The following is a 26,950-nucleotide window of genomic DNA, read 5'->3' on the forward strand; positions in this document are numbered from 1 at the left end:
TAGAAATATTTCAGTTTATTTAACTTGTTAAGTAGAATATGAATTTTTAGCTAGTAGTACCAGAGAGTGGACTGTTTTGTTTTTTAACTGCTTGGTGCTTCATGAACACAGCTTTTACAAAGGATCTCAAAGAGACTCATACAGGAGGGCCAAGCCCAGGAAGCAAATAAAAAAAGCGCACGTTTTTAAACAAAGGTTATACAAAAAGGATTTTGATGCAGACTCCACATTCCCTTTTTTCTCTCTCTTGGTAACGTTAGAAAGTGCAGCTCTGAAAAGGTAGCCAGCCATTTTCTATTTACAACACTAATCAGTAACACCATTACGCAAGGAACAAAAAACGGCACTGGTTTTTTGTTTTTTTGTCCCCTCAAGTCACCCAGTTATTCTGCCTTTGCTTCAACAGCCACTCAGCTGGGAGAGGTTAACAAGCGCGGGAAGAGACAGACTGCTCAACACAGGAGAGAAAGCGAGAGAGAGAGAGAATGAGAAAGGACAGTTCCTACGCAGGTGACACCAGAGAAAGGCAAGAGTTCCAAACACTTTTCGTGTGTGTGTGTGTGGTTTTAATTAAAAATTAAAATCAGCATCACCAGCTGATTTAATTAGTAGAGGAAGTTTCCTAAAAACAAGGGCAACAAGTTCATCCTCAAGCCAACCTCTGGAGCACCCCTGGGTTGGGGGGAGAGGAGGGGGCCGCAGGAGAGGCTGTGCTGCAAGAGGCCCCTCCTGCAGTGGGTTCGCAGGCAGGCTTGGCGGTGGGGAGAAGGCAGTCCCAGTAAGGCACCCCGCGCAGCATGCGCCTCAAGAGAAACCAGCTCTCGTCCCGACCCCGGCTCTGCCCGAAGCAAAGGAACCCCCCCTCTCCACGCTCTCAAGGCGGGCGCCCCATCAACATCTCTGTGGAAGAGCTGGAGCAAGAGGCAAGGCAGTCCTGCCCCGAGGGGAACCCAAAAGCAGAGCGTGTGCCCGTTTGCTCGTGCAAAAGGGAAAAAAAGGAAGAGAGGAGGTGCTGCGTTTGTTCGCCGTCCTTCCGCATCCGTTGAAAGAAGTTACAATTGCCCAGGGTTGTAAACAAGGGATGTTTTTTATTGTGAAGAACTCAAACACAGAAGGAGAGCATCCTAGGGGTGCGACCAATCGACTCACCTGCCCTCTTTCCCCCCACCCCCACCCGTCTTAAATATGTACTAGGCTACCGAGTCACCTGCCTGGAGCAGCAAAGAGAACCAATTCTGTGTCGAGGGCTGTGGATTCGTGAACCGCCTGGCAGAGTCATACATAAAGATCAACAACAGCCACATCATCATCATCACCATCCTCCATAGGAAACTAGTGCATGCAATTAATTCTTCCATTATTACCATAAACCCCAATAACTACGCAGGAGGGAGGGGGGGATAGTAGCGGGCCTGACGTTTGCTAGACAAAGGTTAGTAGATACTTCACGTTTTACCTCAGAAAGCTAGAATCCGTGATCAGTGCTTCGAATTAAATTTGGCAAACGTACTGTGTTGCCGTCTCTTAACACATCACACCATAAAATAAAAAAATAAAATAAAACCGGCATGCAAGCGAAAAAGAGAGAGAAAGAGAGAGAAAGGAAATAAGGAGGAAATTGGCAGAGAGAAAGAAAATGGCAGCAGGAACTGGTCAGCATTTAAAGCCCACCCCCCTTTCCCTCCCCAGGGAAGAAGGAGACCCCAAGCAGACTGGAATCTCTTGCTCTAACCCCCTTGTCCTCAATTCACTACATCAATCACAGTAAAGTCATCACAGGAGAGTTTGATAGTTTAAATGTGGCGGAGTCAAGTGGGGGGGGGGCAACTCTCCTGTCCCGCTTCCGTCAGAGCAGGAAGAGGGGAAGAAGGAAAAAAGGGGGAGGGGGAGAACCAAAGTTCCTTTCCACATAAGGCACAGGACAAAATAATAAAACCCCATTTACATACTCAAGGCGAATGGATTTTTTTTTTTTTTGCCGATGCAAATATGGTGACTTAAGCACAGAATTCATTAACAAAACCCCACTGCTGTACAAAATAAACTGTTAATGCTAAGTTTTATTCTTGTACAATTTGCAGAAGGAGCTGAAATGATTTGCTCTAAGTTTTAATGTTAAGACTGGGCTATAATACAACCAGGATGTGACGCCGAGTTGAGCTGGTACATTAAAAGAAAAAAAAGAGTCAGACATGATTTTAATACAGTTTCCAGAAAAATTATCGTCAGCGAGTTCTCCCGAAACAGAAGAACAAAGGAAGAGTGGAGCCATGTTAAGATGAGGAACAAAAAAAAAAAAATTTTTTTTAAGGTTAAAAATGGGCAAAGTGGTTTATTCCACAGCAAGAAGAAGAGGAGGAGGAGGAGGAGGAAGATGGCGCTTGGCGAGGAGGGAGCACGTTCAGCAGCACTTGCTCTTCCATCCCGTCACGCCACCTCCACTGCTGATATCTACATTTTCACTGTTGGGCTCTTTTACAGGGGTCTGCAACAAAGCGGCAAGACAGGGGTTAAGTCAGAATTGCAATGCTCCTTCAGCCAGTGAACATCAACAGCACAGCGACCAGGGTTCAAATGAAGGTTTCCCAAACTCTTTTGGACTACAACTTCCATCACCCCTAGCTAGCAAGGCCAGTGGTCAGGGATGATGAGAATTGTAGTCCAAAAGCACCTGGAGACCCCAAGTTTAGGGAAACTCTTAATGGGCAACGAGCTTGTTCTCAGGGTACGTTACGTTATGGGCCTAGGAAGGGTCATGGCTCCCTGGCAGAGCGAAGGTCCCAGGTGCAGCCAGCAGCATCTCCAGGTAAGCCTATCAGAGGCCACACCTGAAACCCTGGAGAGTCACTGCTGCCAGTCAGGGCAGACAGTACTGATCTCAATGGACCAGGAGCCTGACTTGAAATATAGCAGCTCTTCCTTGCTTTCCTGCACCAACATCCATGGTATTTAGCCACACACTGATTTCTATAGCGACTCTGGATTGTGTCCCCCAGCAACCCCGCAGGCTATGATACCTGGGGAAAGGAATCACAGAATTGGAAGGGACTCTGAGGATCTAGTTCTCTCCACTGCAAGGCAGGAATATGCAGCTGTCTCTTACGGGGACTGAACTTGCCATCTTGGCACTACCACACTTGAATCCAATGAGCTATCCAGGCTCAAGAGGCCGATATTGCAGCTCTAGGCAAAAGTCGGGGAGGGGGGAAGGGGAAGCACAAATTGGGGGGCCATTTGTGCCACTGAGCCTCAATGGCTCTCAGTCCAGTTCCCGTTGTCCTGTTCAGCTCCTGCCCCACCTCCCACCCAGCAGCCAAGCCCGCTGTTACCTTTCGAAGAATGTCTTCTGCTAACGTGAGGAATGCCTTCTCAATGTTAATATTTGCTTTTGCGCTAGTTTCAAAAAACCTAATACCGTGCTCCCTTGCAATCTAGGAAAAAAGGGGAAACAAACAAACCTGTGAGGATGGCAAATGCTTCACTGCTGCATATCAGAAATGGGCGGCTAGCTCTGTCCTGCTGCCCAAACACCCCCCACAGCGATCCTTCAACCTCAGCAATAAAAAGATTACAAGGCAGGACAGGAATGTTCCCAAAGAGGTTTACATGCAAGAACATAAAACATTTGATACATATGGCATGTCTGCTGGATGCTCAAGTGAGGTCAGTGTGGTGAGCAGAGGCCTCTTCCAGCCTGGGCTGCTTTGCCTGCTAAAATTTACAAAGAGACAAAACTAATCCAGCGAAGGAGCTCCGTCTCTGAGCCGATGTCGAACCACCGTAAGGATGTGCAGAGAGGACACTCAGGTGAGAAGAGGATGCTGAACTCATAAGACTGGGCTAGTTTACTGAAGGTGACTCACAGCCCTAGCCTGCGGGACAAAATGTAGGTCCACAGGCAACTCATGACCACTTGGGGTAACCCTGAGCTCCCTCCGGAAGCCGGGGATACTCTGCTTTGAAGGGGTGGGGAAGAGGAGACAGACAGGAACATTCGCAAAGCTTTTCAAAGACTGGCCTGTGTGTTTGGGCGTAACGAAAGGACAACTCAGTGTAAGAAACGCTAACGGGTTTTGCAACATAAGTTACCGTATTTTTCGCTCTGTAAGACACACCTAGTTTTTAGAGGGGGGAAAAATATTCTGCGCAGAGCATGTAAGCGACTCTCGCTTTTCTTGCTTCAAACCCTTCCGTCCCTCCTCCCGCTTCTTCGCTGAGAAGCCAGCAGAGCAAGAGCAACAGCTGCGCAGCGCCTCTTCTGCTGGCTTCCCAGCAAAGCGGGATGAGGGACGAAAGAGAGCCCTTACAAGGGAGCGCTGAGCAGAGCCTGGCAGTGGCTCTTGCTGGGTTTTCCGGGAGGTGGGGGAAGGGACAGAGGGCAGCCCGCCAGTCCCTTCTCCCTCCTCGCGGAAAAGCCCCCAAGACACACGGCTCCACGCGGCTCTTTAAAGGGAGTGCTGAGCAGAGCCTCCCGCCTGCATTCGCTCCATAAGACGCACACACTTTCCCCCTTATTTTTTAGGAGGGGGAAAGTGTGTCTGGGCCTGGTAAGTGGCCTGGGCCTGTGGAAATCTGTGTCCGTTGCAGATTAGCCACAGACCTCCACCCTGAAGGCAGACCACCTGGTGACAGCTGCCCATAGGTGGCTCCAAGCCCAGGGGTCTCCTCCTCCTCGGCCTGCTCTTGGCCACCTGCAGAGTCCAGCGGAACTGCCACTCACCTGTTCGCCTTTTGCTTTGGGCACCACCCTCTTGTCATCCATGTCACACTTGTTACCTAGCAGCATCCTCTCCACATCTTCGTTGGCATGCTAGAGGGCGGAACCAAAGAAGAGCACCGTTAAGTTCGTCTTCGCTGCACTGCTCCTACTCCCTCCAGAAAGCAAGGCTGACCTCGCTACGCCATCGAGAGTGGCCTGTCACATAGAACAGTATCTGGGAGAACCATGCAATCATAAATGATGGGTTATTGTGTGATTCGGCTTCCATATTAGATTACTGCATGCGCTCTACGCGGGGCTGCCCTTGAAGACGGATCAGAAACTTCAACGGGTCCGAAGCACAGCGGTCAGAACACTGGCTGGGTCACCTTCAGAACTCATAGCCTGTTCTAAAACTTTTGGGGAATGCTGAAGGTGCACCTCTATCCCCTGGGCCTTGACACCTGAGATGTAGGACCCACCCTACTCCTGTGAACATCATCTGCTTCAAATGGTTGTAACACAGAATAATAGAATTGCAGAGCTGTAGTCCAACCCCCTGCAACGCAGCAGTCATGGAGAGTGGCCAATCCATTTATTATTATGTATAGTAATAAGAATAAATGTATTATTTAAGAAGGCCAATGTCTTGAAAATAGGGAGAGAAAACACTGCTATTTTATGTCTGTTTGCTCCATTTAGTGCTTGGTTTCTAAAATAATTTCCCTGCTACCTTTCTGAGGACAGTCTACTCAAGGTGGTTCACTTTATCAAAACAGCATAAAAAAAAAGAGTTTGTTACAATGCTAGACAGTAGCCCAGAAGTCCATTTCCCCGACCCCCTCTGCCCTACCTCTCAAGCTCATGCTCTGATGTGCCCAATAAATAATAAATAATAATAATAAATAAATAAATAAATAAATTTTATTTATACCCTGCCCTCCCCAGCCAAGACCGGGCTCAGGCCGGCTAACACCAGGTATAAAAACAATTGATTGAAATACAACTTAAAAACAAGATTAAGTACAACATTAAAATGCAGCCTCATTTCAGTAGAAACGCAAATCAAAAACTTTTTGGGGATGAAAACGTCAAATCTTCACCAAGGCCAACTATCCAGACTGGTCCTACGTGGGCCAGAAAGAAGCCAGGCAAGTCCCCAAATAGGAGTTCCATCACAGAAGGAGAAAGGAAAGAGGGGAAGGGGATCAAGTGTATTCCAAGCCAAAGGCCAGGCGGAACAACTCTGTCTTACAGGCCCTGCGGAAAGAAATCAGATCCTGCAGGGCCCTGGTCTCATGAGAAAGAGCGTTCCACCAGGCCGGGGCCAGTGCTGAAAAGGCCCTGGCTCTGGTTGAGGCTAATCTGACTTCCTTAGGGCCCGGGACATCTAGAGTGTTGCTATTTATGGACCTTGAGGCTCTCCATGGGGCATACCGGGAGAGGCGGTCCCGTAATTACGAGGGTCCAAGGCCGTGAATCCAATGAAGGGGAAGGAGGCTTTCAGGTGCCAACTCCCAGATCTGAATGGGAGGCTGCTTCCAGAGAGTGGGGCCAAGTGAAGGCACCTAGGCATCAAATCTTGCCCCACTGGGCTGATTCTGCGTATCAGGAAACAAGCCAGCCCTGTCTGTGCTGAGGGAGAGCTGCATGGTACTTCACAGGAGGAGGAGGAGATGGCTATCGGAGGCTACTAGGCAGGAGGGTCACGCTCCACTTCCAGCAGGCTTTCCTTGCGTTCTTAACACAAGCACTTTCTGTTGAGGCAATCCTACCCTGCCCTGCTCTCCCGAGGGTGACTTTTTGCCCCCCCCACAGAGCTCTGAAAATGGGCAGCATTAGGGTCCCCACCCCCCACGACTCACCTCATCTATGTTTCTGAGCCATTTGCTGATGTTTTCAAAGCTTTTGGCATTGGTGATGTCATACACTAGCATGATTCCCATGGCACCTCGGTAGTAGGAGGTGGTGATGGTGTGAAACCGTTCCTGCCCTGCTGTGTCCCTGTGGAGAGAAGGAGAGAAACATGCAGCAGCAGCAGCCAAGCTCCAAGGGGCAAGCACAGAATGGGGCCACAAAGGGCCTTCAGCACTCGATGCTCTACTGCCCTTGAAGACACCCAGTGGCTCCCCTTTGGAGAAGCAATGCCGGTTTCATGATACCCGTTTCGTGATTTTTGAACTGGCAATATATCACAAATCATGATATGTGTTAGGGCTGGGCGATATATCATTCAAAACCAGTTTCAAGTCCATATTGTGATACTGGTTTCATGATTTTTGACCTGGCAATATATGATGTGTGTGCAAGCACTCTGCAAAAACCGTGAATAATAATAATAATAATAATAATAATAATAATAATAATAATAATAATAATTTATTATTTATACCCCGCCCATCTGGCTGGGCTTCCCCAGCCTCTCTGGGCGGCTTCCAACAGAACAGTAAAATACAATAACCTATTAAACATTAAAAGCTTCCCTAAACAGGGCTGCCTACAGATGCCATCTAAAAGTTTGGTAGTTATTTTTCTCTTTGACATCTGGTGGAAGGGCGTTCCACAGGGTGGGTGCCACTACCAAGAAGGCCCTCTGCCTGGTTCCCTGTAACTTGGCTTCTCGCAGGGAGGGAACCACCAGAAGGCCCTCTGCGCTGGACCTCAGTGTCCAGGCAGAACAATGGAGGTGGAGACGCTCCTTCAGGTCTACTGGACTGAGGCCGTTGAGGGCTTTAAAGGTCAGCACCAACACTTTGAATTGTGCTCGGAAACGTACTGGGAGCCAGTGGAGGTCTTTCAAGACCGGTGTTATATGGTCTCAGCGGCTGCTCCCAGTCACCAGTCTAGCTGCCACATTCTGGAAACCAGCCAAAGCCTTGACATAGCTCCATCCTTTATTTCAGACACTGTGGTATATCAGTGCATTGCGATGTTTAGCTGGTGATATATCGTGATGTCGAAAACCAGCCCTAACCCTCATTACCATTTGAATCCACACAGGATACTTCCCCACCGCCCTCTGCCCAACAGACACCTTCACCAGACAGCACGACAATAAAGGCCCCAACTCACCACAGCAGAATATCATCACCCAGCTGTAATGCTTCGTAGGAAACCTGGCAAGCACAGCCATGGGAATTCCTAACGGCAGGTCCGCTGTGCCCACCTATGCTGGCTTACCTCTGGGGCCATCTCTCCTTGAGCAACCCAAGGCATTTCTAGGCCAGGTGTGGAGGAAGAACAGAGTGCTTTAACCTCCGTCTTTCAGACTCGCGTATGATGACCAGGCAGGTGCTTACGTATAAACCTGCCTGTGGACAGGATGCAAGGAAGCTGCATCAAATGTTTGTCTGTTTAGGTCAAAGGCAGACTTTGGGGCTGCAGAAGAATTGCCTGCAAATGCCTTAGTTGCAAGATCATTCAGCTTTCCTCCAGTCCTGTTTGCAGGTCTCTCTCTCCCTGCTGTGGCTGATCTCTTCTCATTGTGTTGTCTTCCTCAATTAGTCACAGGGCACATACTGAATGTTATTTATGTTACATACTGTCTGGCTAATCGACCCTTTTCACTGTAGCTATGAGAGTCACAGAGCACATCTTGACATTGCCAAAGCATCTCACCCCCTTTTTCGCATCAACATAACCCGCCCCCCCCCCACAAATTCTGGTGTACCACTTACCATATCTGCAGTTTGATCTTCTTTCCTTGCAATTCAACTGTTTTGATCTTGAAATCTATCCCTAAAATATAAAAGAAACAACAGAAGTCATGACATGCCCAGAAAAACTATACTGAAAAGTGCAGTTATGGCAAATCCACCATCAAACCCCCCAACCCCCACTATGGGAAATCTTGACACCTTGCTTCTATACCTGCCACAAATCACCAGTCCATATAGCCTACAAGTAACCTTACATTTTAGCCAATCTCCTGGCCATTCCTGCTAACATGGCATTTGGTGCGTCAAGCTACAAAGCCATCTCACTAGTGCCTGTAGTTTATTCCAAGTTATACTGAAACTGAGTTGTCTTTTTGCAGATTCCTCCACGTCATTCAGCTGTGCGTAAGTGCAGTTCAATAACACCTATAGCACACAGCAAATTCCGGATTAAAGAGTAGGTGAAGTCTCCTCACCCAGGCTTTTCATAAGGCATATGAGGAGGTGTGGTCTGTATTTTTTATTTTTATTCTTTGCTGTGCTGTCAAACAGACAGTTAAGGTGCTCTGTTGCGAATGTTAGTTTATGCGACCTGACAGTTACGTATGCGTTTTTGATTTATTATGTGACCCACCCTGGGGCTGGGAAAGAAATTTAATACAGGACATAAAGACTCTCCCTCTGTGAATACTTCCGTAAGACGTGAGTTTCTGAACATGTGTAAACAGGGCCACAGGCAGCCCAGGTAACACCAAGGTCCGAAGCTAAGGCACATGGTCTCTCTTGAACTGTAGTCCTTCTGAGGAAGAGCAAAAGGCCCTTCTTTTTAGAGTCTTTGGGGTTCTGATTCATGGCTGACTTTTCCTAATTTTCTGATTATACTGACTTTCTTCTGTATCGTTTGTTGAGAGTTAATCTGAAAGTTTTCACAGTTTCTGCTCTGTTATTATGTTCATTATAGGTGGGCGTATTTAATTTACTGTAAGCTGCTTTGCAGGTTCAGAACAAAAGGTTGGAAAGGAGAAGAGGAAACAAAAGGTTTGTCCTATTTTAGTATTTTCAATTTGAGGTCAATCTCATTCATCCTGGTCCTCTGCCTCTTTGTCATCAACATTAATTTTTTAAAATGGTAAACAAAGGAAGTCACCAATTTCTCGTGCAATTCATATTTCCATTTAAGCACAGCACTGTAATGTTAACTGACAATCTGTCTGCTGTCCAAATAGACTTGCAAAGCACCCACAAAAAGATTTGTGCATATGCTGTTTGAGAACTTCTATAAAAGGGTGGTTTAATAATGATAACAATCAATAATTATATGTGTTCAAAAGGAACGTATATGTTCCGCTCACAAGGGAGTGGGATGCAGCGGCTAATCCCAGTCAGGTACCAGGATTAAGGGCCTGGGATTCATCATTCGACATGTGGCATCATGAGAGACAAACCTAAATCAGGAGCACTATAGTTATGCTTACTTCAGCTCTCCCACAGTACCTTGCCTACAATCCAGAATTACAGCCAACACAAGATTTTGCAAAAGCTTTCTGTTAGAAAAATGCCCACATTGGTCTTAAACCAAAACTTGAACCTCCTCAAAATCTGAGAGCACTACGAGCAAATGTCAAAGCTACACTCATATGAGCACAGCAGTTACTGGGAATAGATAAAATATTGTGAAATCTTAATGAACTGAAACATGATCTTGCAGCAGCAGCAGAAGCATCACCAAGGCGAACAAACTTTCATACTATGGAAAACAAGTCCAGGGCCGTCTCAATATGGGAAGTCCAGCATGTGAAGATACCTTTTACATATAATAATAATAATTTATTATTTATGCCCCGCCCAAAATGTAAGCTTTTAAGTGGAGACAGCTAACATATCCTCTAGGAAATGTTTCATAACTTCAGACATGTTTGCTGAAGTTAGTATGAAATACACGTCATGGAAACAATTTTAAGCTGAACTGGAATTAAGTCCATGTTTCCCTTTGATTTCACCTGGAGGACTTTCACACAGCCAAGTGTTCAGCTCCCCAAGTGGCTTACAGAGATGAGTCAAGACAGCCCCTGCCTTCAGCCTTGCAACCTAAAGGGTGTGATGACAAAAGGAACAGGGGGTTGGGAAGGCTGGAGGGAAAGGGCAACTGGGGCACTGTGTCCACAGAGTCCTTGCAATAACCAGAGGAAGCAAAGCAGAGTTCAAGGAGAGGAGGAGGAGGAGTGGAAAATTATTGAGCTGATGCTGCAACTCAGCTTCCCATCTTTCCTCTGCTACAACTTGATGAAGCAGCTGCTGTTGCAGCCAAGCAACTGCTGGTGGAAGGAGGAACCAGAGGTGGGGTTTTTTCTTTCTTTCTTGGAGCAAAATGGGAGTTCCTCCACCTCTATTGCAAGCAACAAACTGAACACTGGAAGTGAAACAGCATCACTGGGACACAGGTAGGATGGACACCTGTCATGGATGCTTGAGTTGAGATTCCTGGATTGTAGGGTCTAGAGGAGCCTTGGGGTCCCTTCCAACTCTAAGATTCTATGACCTAAACCAAGGATGTCCAGCAGGTCGATCGTGATCTACTGGTAGATCCCCAGGAGGTTTTGGTAGATAACGGTTGATCGCTGGCTCCCTTTCCTTATCAGGGGCAAAAGAACATCCTGCGCTGCCCAGTGAAGGCGCTGAAGGTCCTGTGTGAGTGTCTGGAGGCGGTTGGAGGATGGATGGCGGCTAACAGATTGAGGTTGAATCCTGACAAGACAGAAGTACTGTTCTTGGGAGGACAGGAGGCGGGCGGGTGTGGGGGACTCCCTGGTCCTGAATGGGGTAACTGTGCCCCTGAAGGACCAGGTGCGCAGCCTGGGAGTCATTCTGGACTCACAGCTGTTCATGGAGGCGCAGGTCAATTCTGTGTCCAGCTCCACCTGGTACGCAGGCTGAGACCCTACCTGCCCATGGTCTGTCTCGCCAGAGTGGTGCATGTTCTGGTTATCTCCCGCTTGGACTACTGCAACGCACTCTACGTGGGGCTACCTTTGAAGGTGACCCGGAAACTACAACTAATCCAGAATGCGGCAGCTAGACTGGTGACTGGGAGTGGACGCCGAGACCACATAACACCAGTCTTGAAAGACCTACATTGGCTCCCAGTACGTTTCCAAGCACAACTGAAGTGTTGGTTGTTGTTGTTGTTTATTCGTTTAGTTGTGTCCGCCTCTTCATGACCCCCTAGACCAGAGCACGCCAGGCACTCCTGTCTTCCACAGCCTCCCGCAGTTTGGACAAACTCATGCTGGTAGCTTCGAGAACACTATCCCACAATCTCGTCCTCTTCTCCTTGTGTTGGTGCTGACCTTTAAAGCCCTAAACGGCCTCGGTTCAGTATACCTGAAGGAGCGTCTCCACCCCCATCATTCTACCCGGACACTGAGGTCCAGCGCTGAGGGCCTTCTGGCGGTTCCCTCCCTGCAGGAAGCCAAGTTACAGGGAACCAGGCAGAGGGCCTTCTTGGTAGTGGCACCCACCCTGTGGAACGCCACCAGATGTCAAAGAGAACAACTACTACCAGACTTTAAGACAGCATCTGAAGGCAGCCCTGTTTAGGGAAGCTTTTAATGTTTGATGCATTACTGTATTTTAATATTGTGTTGGAAGCCGCCCAGAGTGGCTGGGGAAACCTAGCCAGATGGGTGGGGAATAAATAAATTATTATTATTATTATTATTATTATTATTATTATTATTATTATTATTATTATTATTATTATTACCATTATTATTACGCCCCCTCACCCCACCCTCCATTCTTGAATGATCTATAGAACAGAAGACGGGAGTTTTCTCTCTGAGGCTGATTGTTTGTATTTTGGTGAGCAACTTTCCCCCATTCTCCCCCCCAAAAGCTCAGCATCTTTGGCCTGAATCCCTAAAAAACCGAGACTTTCCTCCCTAAAAAAACTCAGCATCTTTTCCCTGAACCGCCACCCAAAGGGGTAGATCACTGCCAGCTTTTTATTCTGTCAGCAGATCGCAGTCTCTTAGGAGTTGGAAATCCAGAGCAGGCAGTCACAAGCTGAACTGCCATTCCAATACGCTCACTCACCCCTGCTCCAAACCAAGACCAACTTCGTCTCAAGTCTCAATCAAACTTACAGGGTTTCAGAAAATATGAATCACTACATGACGTTCAGGAGCAGCTCATGCACAATTCAAGGGATTCTGCACTGTGGTTAGAAGAGCAGGAAGTGTGCACATGGACACACTGTGTGCCAATGAGGCAGCCAGGCTAGGAAGTAAGGATGCATAGCAACATTTCTGTGCCGGTCCTTGTACACAAGAGGGGGCCACCAGGAGACTCACGGCAACCCTGGCGCTTATAGCACCACAAAAACAAATATTCAGAAGGAATACTAAGGGGGAATTCCCAAGAACAGAGCCTGCTGGTGGCCCACCTGAGAGGTGGTAGAGAAGGCAGGAAGGAAACGGATGGAGTTCCCTGAAAGGGACCCTCTGGCTGCTGGAACCCCGAACAGGAGCGACACTCCTTAGTTGCCAGTAATCTCTGCAGAACAACAGCAACTTATTGCTCTTCCTCACAGCATCTCATACCTATAGAATAAAGGACGCCTAACACAAGTTCCTTCCAGTTCCAGCCTTAATGAATGTCTCCAAAGCCTCGAGCGCCACCTCACGTGACCCTCATTTCTCTTTCTACAAACACAGTAGCAACAGTGTCACAACCAACCTTCACTAGTTCTGCTAGCAAACACAAAGGTGATTTTTTTGGGCAGTGGGGAGTGCCCACTTTCCCCAGCCCTATGTCTGCATAAAATCTGGAGACAACTCAGCTAGGGATTGGCATTGCATTCTTTTTGTTTCTGCAGTCTTCTTCACAGCACCTAAGTAAAATTAGATTACTTCTGTCCTCCAACTTGGCGGATTTTTCGTTGTGCCTGCTCTATTGTGTGGAGGGGGAGATTGCAGGGTTGAGGTACAAGAAACTTGAGCAGTGGTTCCCAAGCATTTCCCTCCCTCCAGACTTGAAAACTGCAGGTGTTTCTGCTGGACAACTTAATTACTTTTCTACACTCTAACCCAGGGGTCGGCAAGGCATACCTTGCCTGGGCCGGTTCACTGCCGCGGAGCCCCCTCCGTGGGCCAGATCGCGCACCCACGATTTCTGGCGTCTGTGCAGACGTGATTTCCAGCACCGTGAAAGAGAGTCCCTGCGCTGGTTTAGCACAGCACTTGGGGACTTGCCGAGCAGGCGGCTCGGCTTGTGGGCCAGTAAAACAACCCTCATGTGCCGCTTGTGGCCCATGGGCCTTAGGCTGCCAACCCCCTGCTCTAACCACTAGGCCATACTGGCTTTGCTGAACAGGTATTTCTACAAGAGCAGAAGGGTCACCTTTATTACTAAGGCCTCAAGCACAGCTACTACCTGAAGAAGATAGACCAGTCACCGGATGCTTTTCAGTACCAAGAAGAAGAAAAAGCTGGAGGAAGCACCTAATGGAATAATGATCCTCTAACTAGCTGGTACTGGGGACAATGAAACAGTCTCAGACGTGACATCTTAGAAAACACTCATCTTCTCTAAATTATGCACAGAGACAGCCACAGATATAGGAAAAGAAGGTTTCTGCAGATTTTTCCATCTAGATGCTAGCAAGGGAAGTTACTGAGTGATATCCAACATTAGTGATACTCAGAATAGACCCCAACAGTTTCTCAAGCATGGTTCAAGAGGGAACCGGCTGTTCCTACCTGTAGTTTTAACTCCTTCTTCTGCCTCTGACTCTTAGGACTGCAAAGAAGGCCAGCTGGCAGCCCTGATCCAAGCATTCTGGCCTGCGGGAAAAGCAGAACCGGCCAGCTCTAACCTAAGGCAGAACAATGGTACAGACTAGAGAGAGACACAGATCAGCTCCACTGAGATGCCATCTTCGGAACTGTTACGTGGCACCACTGAAACAGCACAAATTATAGCACTGCTCTGGGGCGATGCACAAGTTTATTTGAGCACTGCAAACCACGCCTAACAGATGCAAGGACGTCTTCTCAGGAAGGCATTTACTCATTCTTTACTCTGAACAGAACAGAACAGAGTCATTCTCATGTCTGGACATACAGCCAATGTATGTGCAGTTGCTCCAAACTATGTTGAAGTTTAGGCCAAGTGTGGTAGAAGACAGAGTGTGTTCTGCCATGAGACCACTGGCTCGGCATTTTAGTTCTCCTAAAGGGACTTCAGCAGCTACTCTGGCTTTGAGAAGCTGGACCCTGGGAGCTGTGAGGATTCCAGGGAGGAAAAACAAGAGCCCATGCAAGACTGGTCAGTCTACCCTCATAGATGTGTCAGCAAAACAAAAATATGTGCTATTAAAAAGGAAGTATTCTGAAAGATGAATCATAGACAAAACATGGCCTTCCACCCCAAGAGGGCAAAAATTACTAACCTAAGGCAGAGGCGGCTAACCCAAATCCTGGATCCAGCTCCTTTCCCCAGGGTCCCCAGTCATTTGGGAGTTTTTAAAAAAGGATCCAAAGAATTTAAAACCCTGCAGCAACTTTTGATCCGGCTAATTTAAAAGGGGCGATTTTCACACTCATGTACAAACGCTGGACGAGTGGGGAGGCTGATCTAACTTTATTCTACCCACTTCAGTGAATAATGGGCAGGGGGGGGGAATCATGGAAATAAAATTGGAATTGTAGAGTGGAAGGGACTCCTAGGGTCATCTAGTCCACCCAGAATCACAACATTCCACAGAGCCACAACATTCCAGAAACAAGCTCTAAAAAACAAGACCTCAACATGAATCCAAACACACTGCGAGCCACACAGAATATTCACAGCTGAAACAATGCCCCGCTTATCATTCACTTCAGGTCTAACATAGTAAACAGCTCCCATCTAGAATAACTGCAACAAGATTTGCCTCCAGGAGAAGCTGCCTCAATGCCCGATTCAGATGACGCCCAACTTGAAGAACTGATTCAAACTGGAACTCTCCCATCTATGTCCCTTTACAGAATCAGCCAAGAGGAAGATACCTTCCCACAACGTCTCAGAAGAACTCCACAACAGAACCCTCAATGTTAGCGAGTCAATCCTAACGGAGGATAAACATTAAACTATCCTTAAACAATTAAACACGAAAGACTTAATGGATATGATGCCTTTGGCAAGATCTCTTTCTCCTCCCAGGGTCCATCAAAGAAGCATGAGCATTAATCAAAGTAAAAGAAAAAAAGTTTCTAGATTGATTCTATGCATGCTTACTGTAAAAATAGCTGCTTCCAAGTCCACTGCCACATTCACTACCGCCGGCAATCTAGACTGTTGCTCCCAGAGGTTCAAGGTAACCACTTGCATAAATCTATAAACCCGGTTTCTAAAATCAATAAGAGTTACTTATCACTGGCCATTAAATGCACGCCCAATCAGGGTGGGTACAGGAGAGGCCTCCAGGCTTCCCAGCTTTAGCAAAATGCCTAAGAAGCCACCCCAGAGCTGGGCAACAACCACCAAGAGACCTCTGACCAAACCTTCACATTCAAACTCCTGGCACTGTGCTGATGGCACACTTAGGAGCAGCTCTTGGGACACAGGAGAAACTGCAGGGGAGGGTGGGAAATTTCTCCAGTGCTCCATTTTTCTGCGACAGTTAAAACTTTCTGGGACATTTTAAAAAAAAAAACAACAACAACAATCCACAATTTGCTTTAGGGTAGATAAAAATCAATTATTTAAATAAATAAATAAATAAATAAATAAATAAATAAATGAATGAATGAATGAATGAATGAATGTGTGCTTTTGGGGGGAAAACCTTTCTAAATATAGTTTTCTATTTAAGTTACATTATAGTCCAAAGGCCTTTCATCAGGAAATAAGGATTTGTTTTAAGTTTTTCATGTGTGCTAAAACTCAGTCTAAGTTTTTTTTCCAAAAATTGTTTAACCACATCAGTTAACAAACATGGATACATATGCTATAATGTTATTGTTTTAGTTAAATAAATTGTTTAAATTGTTATTAAGGAAATGGTTATTTTTCTCCTTCCAATAAAGTACGGCAGAAAAGCTGTCCAAATATAAAGTTAACTTATCAAACCACAATAATTTCATAATCATCTGTCTATGTATTTCTAATAGTATAACCAAATCAGTCATTTTTTATATAATTGTAAAAACTACTCTGAAAATTTATTATTCCAAAAATGGAATCAAGTCTTACTGACTAGTGATTTAAATTGATTTGATTTAAATCCAATCCACCCTGTTTAGGAGTAATTTAAGAAATTGAAGGCTGGGGAGGTGCTGAGATTTTATGAACGTCAACAATGGGAATGATGTACACTGCTTTTTAAAAATACGGAAATAAATCAAGATATGGCATAGCGGGATTAAGCACCACACTCTAGAAGAAACACCACCTAGTTCTTCACAAGTGATGCATTACTTATGGAACTCATTATCCAAAGGGTGAGGTTACCTCTGGCAGAGGCAGTTTTCAAGATCGCAGTTACTTTCCCTGATAGCTGTAAGTAGAGCTTCCATCTTCAGGAGTAGTTTCTGATAACCAGAAGCGAACAGGAGGCCACTGTCTCCACCTCCTCAGGGTCCCTTTCTTAGGTGACCACTGCTAGGAACAGACTTCTGGACGAGACAGCCCTTAGATTTCATCCGCAAAGACATTTCTCACATTTTTATGCTCAAACAGCTTAGGCATTTGGTGGTCCAGAACAGCCCATCAATATCTTCCTGAAACTTTGCAGATCCTCCAGCACCTATAGGATTTAACTCACTGTTCTACTGTGCAAATGCAAGCATCTCCCCACTTCCAGGCATTCTACTCACGCATAACTGCACATATGTGCGGCACCAGGAAATAAATAAATAAAATCCTAACAGGAAATTGCAGGAGAGTTGGAGAGTCCTCATTGCGCACAAGGAGACCCTCCCAGGAACCCAAAGATAACGTCAGTGAGGGTGGAGGAAGCCCCGAAAAGACCTGAGGCACAGCCAGGCTTTGTTTAGGCTGCTCAGCCTCCCCGCCTAACAGCTGATGTACGGGGTAGGGCAGCTGCCGCTTTCCCATATGTCCTCCGGGCTTCAGCCGGGGCCACAGCTTCGACTCTAGTTGAACAGAGAGTTGTGTGGAGAGAGAGCTGGAGATCAGGGACACATAGGCATTTAGAGGCTTTTAAGAGGGTGCCTGCTCCCCACTTTGCGTGATTTCACTTAAGTGTGCAGGGGCCAGAATGTAACCCCCCGCATAAGCAGGGTAATGCCTCTATAAACTTTTAACGTGACTGATGCTACTGCCGCAATATAGCACTTTTTGCAGACGTCTTAACAAAAAGCACAATTGCAACGAACCGTTCCAGAAAGAGATAAGCTTTGCACGGGGCCCAAGAACACCACTCACAGACAACGGTGCATCGGTTCCCATGGCCAAGAGAGGGAGGGCCCGAGAACATTCAAGCAAAGCAAAAGGCGCCAAGGTCACCTTAGCGTGAAGAGCTAGAAAAGTTAAGTTTGTCACAAAAACTGTAATGCTATCTGCTCAGCTTGAACACACTTGGCATTGGTCTCAGCAGCAGCCAATGAAGTAACACCCTTGCCAAGACTTCTAACTTTGCAAGTAAAGGGATAGGGATCCCTTCAAAATCACTATTAATTCAGATTAAGAAAACTGGAAGAGAGACTCCTTCCTCTCCCAACACAGTCACTAAAGGCTTGTTCTATGCCTCTGGCAACAATTCAGCTTCGATATTTACACTGGGGGCAAAGAGTCCATCAAACTCTCCCAGGTATGACCAATTAATTGGTAGAGCACGATGAGACTCTTAAATCTCGGGGCCATGGGTTGGAGCCCCATGTTGGGCAAAAGATTCCTGAATTGTGGGGGGTTGGACTAGATCAGTGTTTCCCAAACTTGGGTCTCCAGCTGTTTTTGGACTACAACTTCCATCATCCCTAGCTAGCAGGACCAGTGGTCATGGATCATGCGAGGCATGTGCCCTTCCACTAAGCCACGGCCCTTCCTATAAAACAGAATAAACCTTGGTGGGGGGTTTCGGCTGAGGGGACGACCAGAGTTTTTATTGCAATGGCTTGGTTGTGACTCTCACTACTCTGGTGGGTTGTGTCCTCGATGGTTATTTTCCATCAAAACTTTACAACTCTTCCCCCCTTAATTACTAAGAGATCTGGAAAGAGAAACCAAGGACTTAGTCACGTTTTCTATATTGCCACATCAATGTTCAAGTTTGCAGTGAACGGTAAAATGCTCAAACATATCAAGGTAACTTCTAAATAGTATCTGACCGTCAAATATAGCAACACAAATCTTATTTAGATTTATGCTAACTGTGCCTTTCTTCATGACAAGAACTTTCAGTTGTTTTAGATTTATAATTTTTATGCCACTTAATAAAAAATATTTAAGGGGCTCTATTGATGAACCCAAAAACCAAATTTAAATGCTGGTTTATTCTGCACTCTAGCAGAGGATAAGAAATCCTGCAATTTATCATCCAGAGAATAATTTAACATACCATATTGCCCATTAAATTTAACAAGAGGGTTCAATCAGATCTTGTAAGATAAGTAAATGCAAGCACTGAAATGCAAGTTTCACTGTGATCAGAAAGAGATCTTGGCCTCTTCAACAATTCTACCTTTTGTATTCCCATTCTTCCACTCCAAAAGAGCTAACAGCAATTTCTCGGTTTCCACAGTCTCTTTCAACATTTCACAAAATGTATGCTGCAAAGGGCTATCATTCTTTGCGCCATTTTGATGGTTGATCGCAAAATTTCCTTTCAAGACACCAAAGGGAACTCAACTGTCCATGCCTGTACGGATTTGAGATGCAAGAGGTGGCAGTTGGTATTTATTGACGGTTAAACAAGATGAATTCACTGTAAAAAACAAAACAGTGTACTTCAAGGGGTCACGGCCTGCCTGAGTGAAATGTGATTTATACATTTTAAAAGGAATCATAATCTCTGAATATCATCATTCCTGTTCCTGTAAATGATTAGCTATTTTGGGAGGCCAGAAAAAGTGTCCAGAGTTGTTTTGAACAGAATGAATAGAGGACAAGGACAAGGTTTGAACAAACCTTTTGCAACTTGGGCAAGGAGTTTGAACCACTCTGGTGTCCAGGACCAGTCCCCACTTACTGGCTGCTGCAGCAGATCTGGTGCCTTGCTTCACATCCAGCCAGGGAGTAGCAGGGAGTGCAAAGGAAAACAGAACAGTGAGAAGGCTGTTCCTGGCAAATTCTGTGTCCTCTACCTCCTACCACACACAGAATTGCTGGAGCTGGCAGCAATTTGGGACCAGGATGAAACAGAGCCATACCCATGCAACACGGAGGGCAGTAGCAAGGATGCCTGCGATCACACATTTCCCAATCTGACCTTATCGGGGCTTTTTTTTAGCCGGAGTACAGTTCCGGCTCCTCTCAGATGAGCGCCATTGTGGGCCAGCATCTCCCCTTGCCCGTTTCTTGCCTTTATGCCCAAAATGGACATTTCAAGTCAAAACGGAAGCTGGCCAGTGTGTACAAGTCTACACTTTTCCTTAAGCTTTCCAGCTAGGTCTCTACTATTGCACACAAGGGTGTTTGTGCCTGGCTCTTCTGAACTGCCCTAGCCATCCGTCCGAATCTAAGGAGTTGGGGAAGCATTTATTTGACCTGCACAAGAACCAGGGGCGACCCCCCCCAATCAGCTTCCACCTCCACAGGCAGTAAACGCAGCTGTTGTCAAACTGGCATCTGTTCAGGGCTGACCAGAGTCGCCTAGCGATTTATTGTAACAACTTCGTGGTGAGTTCAAGCACCTATTTTTCTTGGAAAAGAACACTGGACCTTACAGAACAAAGTGTCATATGAGCAAGGAAACCAAGAGAGGAAAAATAAGAATACTGACGGATGTTGAGCTGCAGCTGTTGGGACTTTGGTCTGATTCAGAGAATCTCCCAACGCCTGAAAGACCAGGGAACGAGTCGCAAAAAGTCTCAGGTTGTGCAATCTCACTTCCCACTCTCCCTCCTTTGCATATGAGGAAAGTGAAAGCATCCACCAACCAGTGCCAACTCTTAAGGACTGTGGTTTGCTCCAACCAATTCAGGTTAGCTAAAACAAACCAGGGTATTAAACCATGGCCACCTATATTAGGTTTAGGAAACTGTCTGAACTGAGTTGGGAAGAGCACATTCAGATCTGAGCATTTTGGAGACATCAATCCTTGACCATACAGGATGCCCAAAGCTGAAAAAAGACCACAGCATCTTTCTGAAGTCTAAGACCTTAAATGTATCACATCCAACTGCACAGTATCTTTAATTTAGTACCACAAACTCCCACAGATATTCAGTTTGCCTGGTGGTTAACTCTGGAGCACTGCTGCTGTTGAAAGAACTGTTCTTTCCAGCCAGGCGCTCTGGACATTAAGGATATGGAGATGGCTCCTTCTTCGCTGCACAGCTATCCTATTTCATCACATTCTCTCTCGGGACGGTTTTCATACACACAGGCAGTCTCTCTCAAAGTTGCTGCAACACATTTAATAGGCTCAACATCCATTCTAATATTTTCTCTCTCTCTCTCTTTCATTCGTGTGTGTGTGTGTGTGTGTGTGTGTGTGTGAGAGAGAGAGAGAGAGAGAGAGAGAGAGAAACCTTAGAAACCTTAGCTCCATATCATGTGCACTTGCAAAGCCAGTAGGATACCAGCAAGGAGTAGTAAAGTGCAGAAGTCCCAAGTTGTTCAGCCAACCGAGGAGATCTGTGTCACAGGCCAGCTGAAATAATTTCTGAATGGCAAGCTAGTCAAGTGACAGACCTGGTGTGCTTTACCAGCTGTCAACAAGGAGCGCTTGCACCATGTTAAGCACACAGGAAGTTGATATCTACCCCTAAACGTTCCAGGACCATGTGCATGCCCCATGGCAAATGAACCCCAGAAGTGTTCCATGAAAGCATCACCTGCACTTTCGAACAGCCAGCTGCCAATCAAGTTAAACCCATGATAGATGGAGCAGAATGGGAAGAGAGGATTCTCAGAATCTCTCTCTAACGTTGGTTAACCCAATGCTGCAATTAACACACAAATACATAAGCACAACCTAAGAGCATTATTCTGCATATAGTGCAATAGAGCTTTCCTGGAGAACTTTAAATGTCACATCTTGCCTTTGAAGACAAATGCTCTGCCCTATTCAGGGAAGTTATGATGACTTGGGGATTTTCACACTGGAGGCTATTTATAGTATTCCTAGCTAGGGTACTGAAGTCATCTGCCCTCCCCTCAGCAATTTACTTTTCAAATAGAAGCTGGACCACAACTAAAAATAACAAAGTGTCCTAAATTATTGGCAAGCTGAAAGGTGTGCCATGACACTGCCAAAAGCACTATGCTCTTATTTTTGAAGATCCAACGTTGCCCAGAAGTAGAAATGCGTCTTAATCATTGTGCAAGATCAATAACTAGAAAGCGTAGGAACTCAGCCATTGCTGAATATGGTAAACCTGTTCTGAATTTTGCTCAACCTGGGAATGAACAAATCTGTCAAGACTTGTTTAAGAGCCATCACACAAAGCCTGAAGAACCAAAGCATGGGGGGCGGGGAGTGTCCTGGATTTACCTACTGGCAGGTAGACAGCAGCAAGCCGCCCAAACTTTTAGCTGAGTAATGTTTGATAATCCAGCTGTGTGTCTTGCAGAAAAGTTGCTACTGTATGTATGGCTGCTACAGAGATAGTGTTCTTCTAGGCTTAGTAATAAGAAGCTTCACTGCAGGCCTTCAGCATTTGAATAGCCTACCTTTAACGTTTGTCAGATTGATGGCCCCATCTCTATGAAAAAGATCCAGATTTGTTCATGCCCACACAAACCTGTTAGCCATCTGTAGCCCAAAAAGCAGGCGTGGGGACCTTTGTAAACCAACTTCCATGCTTCAGAATCTCCTTTGTGTGACTATTTGACACAGGCAACCTTGCAAATGACTATTTATAAGCCTGAGCTGACACAAAGCTACAACTAGAAAGACTGAACATAAAAAATTACGGTTCAATTTTAGAACAGTGAAGCCAGATGTCTGCAGAGCAACCGCCAGCTATAAACAGTACCTAAATTAAGCCCACAGAGCAAGAAAAAATGCCAACTACTGTACATCTCGTGAAGTGGGCTCTTTCAATACCAGTTCTGCCAGTTTTAAGGTGCCACAAGGCTCTTGCTTCCACTGCAACAGTTGTTAAGAACTATTTCCCACATTATTATTTCCAGTACGGTGTAGGGCTTTAATCCCCACTCTGCCGTGTCACTGGGCAACCTTGGGACATTCACTGCCACTCAGCCTAACCTACCTCTCAATGCTCTTGTGAAGACAAAATTGGGAGGAGAACTATGTCTGCTACCTTGATCCCCCTGGACTAAGGTGGGATATAAATGTAATAAAATAATATTTTAAAATGCAAATGTAAAATAAGTGTGAACATGTTTATCCTAATCAAGGCGCAATAACCTGCAGCTCCCTGTTCAGGCAATTCCATGTTTACATCTGTACAGTGTGCGAAACAGCTCTAGGATGTCTGACCTTCAAAACTCAGATAAAATATTCCACCACCACAGACAAGTGTTTACGGAGTAATCAAATCTTCATAACACACAGGCAACCTGATAAGAGACATCAAATATTAACTATTATTACTCATGCAAACTGAGTATAATCCTGCGCAACTCTGATCAATTAAATCTTAGAGAGGGAGAAACCTCCTCAAGGGAAGTGATCTGGGATTCACAAATGATGATCTTCTACCTTTCCCTGCTGTTTAGTAGTGCAATACCTTTAAACCTGGAGTTATGAGTGGACAAGGTCACATAGAATAGTAGCACAAATCCCATCTTTCCCGTTTATGTCAGGAGAACAACTGAAGTGTGTAACTGTGCTGCTCAGCAAGTACAGTAGTACCTCAGGTTAAGTACTTAATTTGTTCCGGAGGTCCGTTCTTAACCTGAAGCACCACTTTAGCTAATGGGGCCTCCTGCTGCCGCCGCGCCGCCGGAGCACAATTTCTGTTCTTATCCTGAAGCAAAGTTCTTAACCTGAAGCACTATTTCTGGGTTAGCGGAACCTGAAGCATAGGTAACCCAAGGTACCACTGTACTTGAACTACTGCGCAAAGCCTTATAATCAGAGCTCAATCTATCCTAAACAGCAACTAAGGGTCCAACAATTTGTAGACTGAAGTTTATCAACTTTTGTCTCCAGGAAGCAGAAGGAAAAGAAACAGCAAGCAACAGAAACATCCTGGTGGGCAGCCGCTATTTGTGCTTCAAATACAGGCTTTTAAGAGGGTGTTGAAATCCTCTCTTCACTCCTGCCTTTCCTTAAGACTGTTAATGGCTTGTGAAATTCAGAGCAGGTTTTTCATAATAACTGTACACCTATCTGATGCATCTAATGCATGTTTCTTATGTACATTGCTTTGGGAGGGTTTGGCCTTAAAAAGTGGATTAATACTTTTAATAGAAGACAGACAGATTGCCACCTACTGTATTGTAAAACTGACTGCTGTGTTTTAATATAAAATGTTTTTTGTGCAGTTTGTATGAAAAGCAGTGTATGAAAATATTAAACAAAGATCACATAGCTGTAACTAGCAGGTACCTGGCAGTGTATTGCTGTGAGGCACTGCTGCCCTGTCCAGGAACTACCATGAAACCTCTGCTTGTAACTTGAGATCTTGGGGGAAATGAGTTCGCATAATAAGGGAAGCAAAGCATGTGAAACTGTTGATCTCCAGAGATTGCAAAATAATTAAATTGAACCAATGTCAGAATAATGTGCAGCAAAAATATCCTATCTGCAGGAAAAAATTGCAAGTATCTTCATGAAAGGCTGGGCGAGAAAGAAAGAAACAGGTTTATTCTATTAGGGCACCTGGGGCTTTATTTCCTGAATCAGAATTGCCAACATTATTAACAATGATTTAGAAATCACCTTCTAAATCACCATCTCAAGGCCACTTACAAATAAAAGTTAAAAATACAAAAACAACAAATCCGGTTAAAACAAGACTAAAACCCTAACAAGGGCAGATAATGTATTGTGTCTTGAGTTCAGCCCATTAAGGACCCCAAATTTCATTCCAAAAGCAAGCCCTTAGGGATTCCGATAAAGGCTTCCTCTCCACCAACACACAAACCTCCTCAAGTCTGGTGAATTCTCAAAAAACAGGTGGGGGCATCTGCATAATTTATATAGGCCAGTGTTAACACTTCCTGTACTAAGTTTTTCATCTACAGTGCATACACACAGCCTGGGTATAGCTCAAAGCAGACAGCAGGATTTATGTTGGCTCAGGCCACACCTATCTACTATAGCAATGTTAAGACATCAAACAAAGCAAAAAGCAGGCAGCAGTTGTCTCCAAGATAATGTTTCTTTGGTCTCTGATAAGTCCTCCACGCCCATTCCCAGCCTGCCAGTCTCCATCGCCTTAAGAGTACAGCAAACTCAGCACTGGAAAAAAAATCCTAAAATATTCCTCACATTTAAACTACTCTGTGCTGAAATCAACACCATCTCTTTGAAAGCATTTCTAGAATTTCACCCCTCTGAAGATAAGAAATTGACAGTCAATATTCATAGTCAGCTATTCCTCCATTTGAGGCACAATAGCTGGAAGCAGATACAGATAATAGCATAAAATGTGATACGCCGAAGGATAAAGGGCTCCATGAGCAAAGAGTAGCCTCAGCACTAGGGGGTGTGGTATGAGTAAGAGCCCTCGGGCGATGCTGAGGTCACTCCAAGAAGTCAGCCTGGTGTTTTGGAAGATGCAGCGGTGGATGGGCAGGTGCCAAAGATGCCAACGGAGGGGAACAAAACAGCGCAGGGCTGCAAAGGAATCAAAGGCTGCTGCCAAAGGGGGCAGCTACCAGGTCAAAGCATTAGGAGCATTCCTCATTCAGAAAACAAAGCTGGACAAATATAACCCCGCTGTGCAGCCAGAGTGACAGGTGGGGCTGCTATGACCAGGGCAGGGAGCCCGCGTGGCAAAGCAGGCACACTATATGAAGACTACCGGGGCCAAGTACTAGCAAGCACTCAGATGGCGGGGATTGGGTGGGGGGTAGATACAGCACAAGGAACAAAAGATGACGCTGGGAGGCTGACAGCTATGGGGCAGGATGGGGAGGGTGGTACTGCAGGCATGGTGGAAGGGGAGCAAGTGGGGAGAGCCCACCTTTCCAGGATGGAGGGCTGTGGGTGGGTGGGTGGGATGCACGGGGAGGAAGACACAGGGAGGGGGTGAGCCCACCTTTCCAGGATGGGGAGGGTGGTACTGCAGGCATGGTGGAAGGGGAGCAAGTGGGGAGAGCCCACCTTTCCAGGATGGATGGAGGGAGGTGGGTGGGTGGGATGCACGGGGAGGAAGACACAGGGGTGGGGTGGGGTGAGAGAAGGGGAGTCATTCAGGGGAGCCACGAAGCGGGATCAGGCCCAAGCCCCCCCCCCCGGTCCCAGCATCCTGCTCCCCCCAGTAACTGTGCCCGCGGCCAGGGGTCGCCCCGGAAGCGGCGTCGGCGGCGGGGAGGGGGCTCCCCCTTCCCACCCACCCCCTCTCCCCTCCTCACCGATGGTGGAGATGAAGGTGGTGTTGAAGGCGTCGTCGGAGAAGCGGAAGAGCACGCAGGTCTTGCCCACGCCCGAGTCGCCGATCAGCAGCAGCTTGAAGAGCAGGTCGTAGGTTTTCTTCGCCATGGGGGCCCCCCCGCCGCGCCGCGCGCCCCTCCCTCGCCAGGCTCCGCCTCAACAGGCCTCCCGCCCCGGACCCCCCTCACGGGCTCCGCCGCCCTCGCGCGCCTCTCCGACTCTCCCTCGGGGCCCCGGCGGCGCTCGGGAGGCACAAAATGGCTGCTCAGGCGGCGGCGGCGGCCGGGATGGGTGAGCCTGGGCGGAGCGGGTCGGGGCCGGCTTCTCCTCAAGGCGCGGCGGTGGCGGCAGCGCCCGGCTTCATACCCTCCCTCAGAAACGCCCGCGCGCGCGCTCCGGAGGCCAAGAAGAGGAGTAGGCCGCACGCAGCACGCACGCACGCACGGGCCGACTGACTGACTGACTGACGGGCGGACTGGGCGGAGGCGCCGTGTGCGCAGGCGCGGGCCGGGCGGGAGCGCGCACGCCGCCGGGCCTCTCCCTGCCTTTCTTTGCCTGCCCAGGCGCCGGAGGGGGCGGGGCTGCGCGCTGACGTCGACGCCGCCGCCGCCGCAGGATGTCGGAGGGCAAGGCCGGCGCGCGCCCTCTCGCTGGCTCGCCTCAGCCGCCGGAGCTCGGGCGCATGCGCGCAGACCGACCCTCCCTCGGCTCGCCCTGGTGGCCCTTCTAGGCGTGCGCGGGGAGGGAAGGGCTTGCTCACGCACCGTACGTAACGCTGCGCTGGGCGCCTCCAATGGGAGAGCGGCGAAGTGACGCCAGCGGCTACGCGAGCTCGCGGATCTGAGGGAGGGGGGGGAGAAGTGGGCGGGGCGTCGGGCGCTCCCTGTTTCCCTCACTTTTGTCTCCCGCGCGCATGCG

General features: G+C 47.1%; 2 protein-coding genes across 3 annotated transcripts in view; both read right to left on the bottom strand.

The window, feature by feature from the left end:
* On the bottom strand, positions 1-26,218 carry RAB10 (RAB10, member RAS oncogene family). Its single transcript, XM_081188855.1, has 6 exons — positions 26,014-26,218; positions 8,377-8,437; positions 6,565-6,703; positions 4,721-4,810; positions 3,330-3,431; positions 1-2,485 (listed from the first exon to the last, which is right to left on the bottom strand). Exons 1-6 carry the CDS (start codon positions 26,138-26,140, stop codon positions 2,402-2,404), a joined length of 603 nt encoding a protein of 200 aa, XP_081044981.1. The 5' UTR covers positions 26,141-26,218; the 3' UTR covers positions 1-2,401.
* The window catches only part of HADHB (hydroxyacyl-CoA dehydrogenase trifunctional multienzyme complex subunit beta), a 348,394-nt gene that overhangs the window by 110,855 nt on the left and 210,589 nt on the right, over positions 1-26,950 (bottom strand). The gene's annotated exons all lie outside the window — the stretch shown is intronic.

The sequence above is a fragment of the Podarcis bocagei genome, assembly GCF_964188305.1.
Source record: "Podarcis bocagei genome assembly, chromosome: 3".
In the NCBI taxonomy this organism is placed as follows: Eukaryota; Metazoa; Chordata; class Lepidosauria; order Squamata; family Lacertidae; genus Podarcis; species Podarcis bocagei.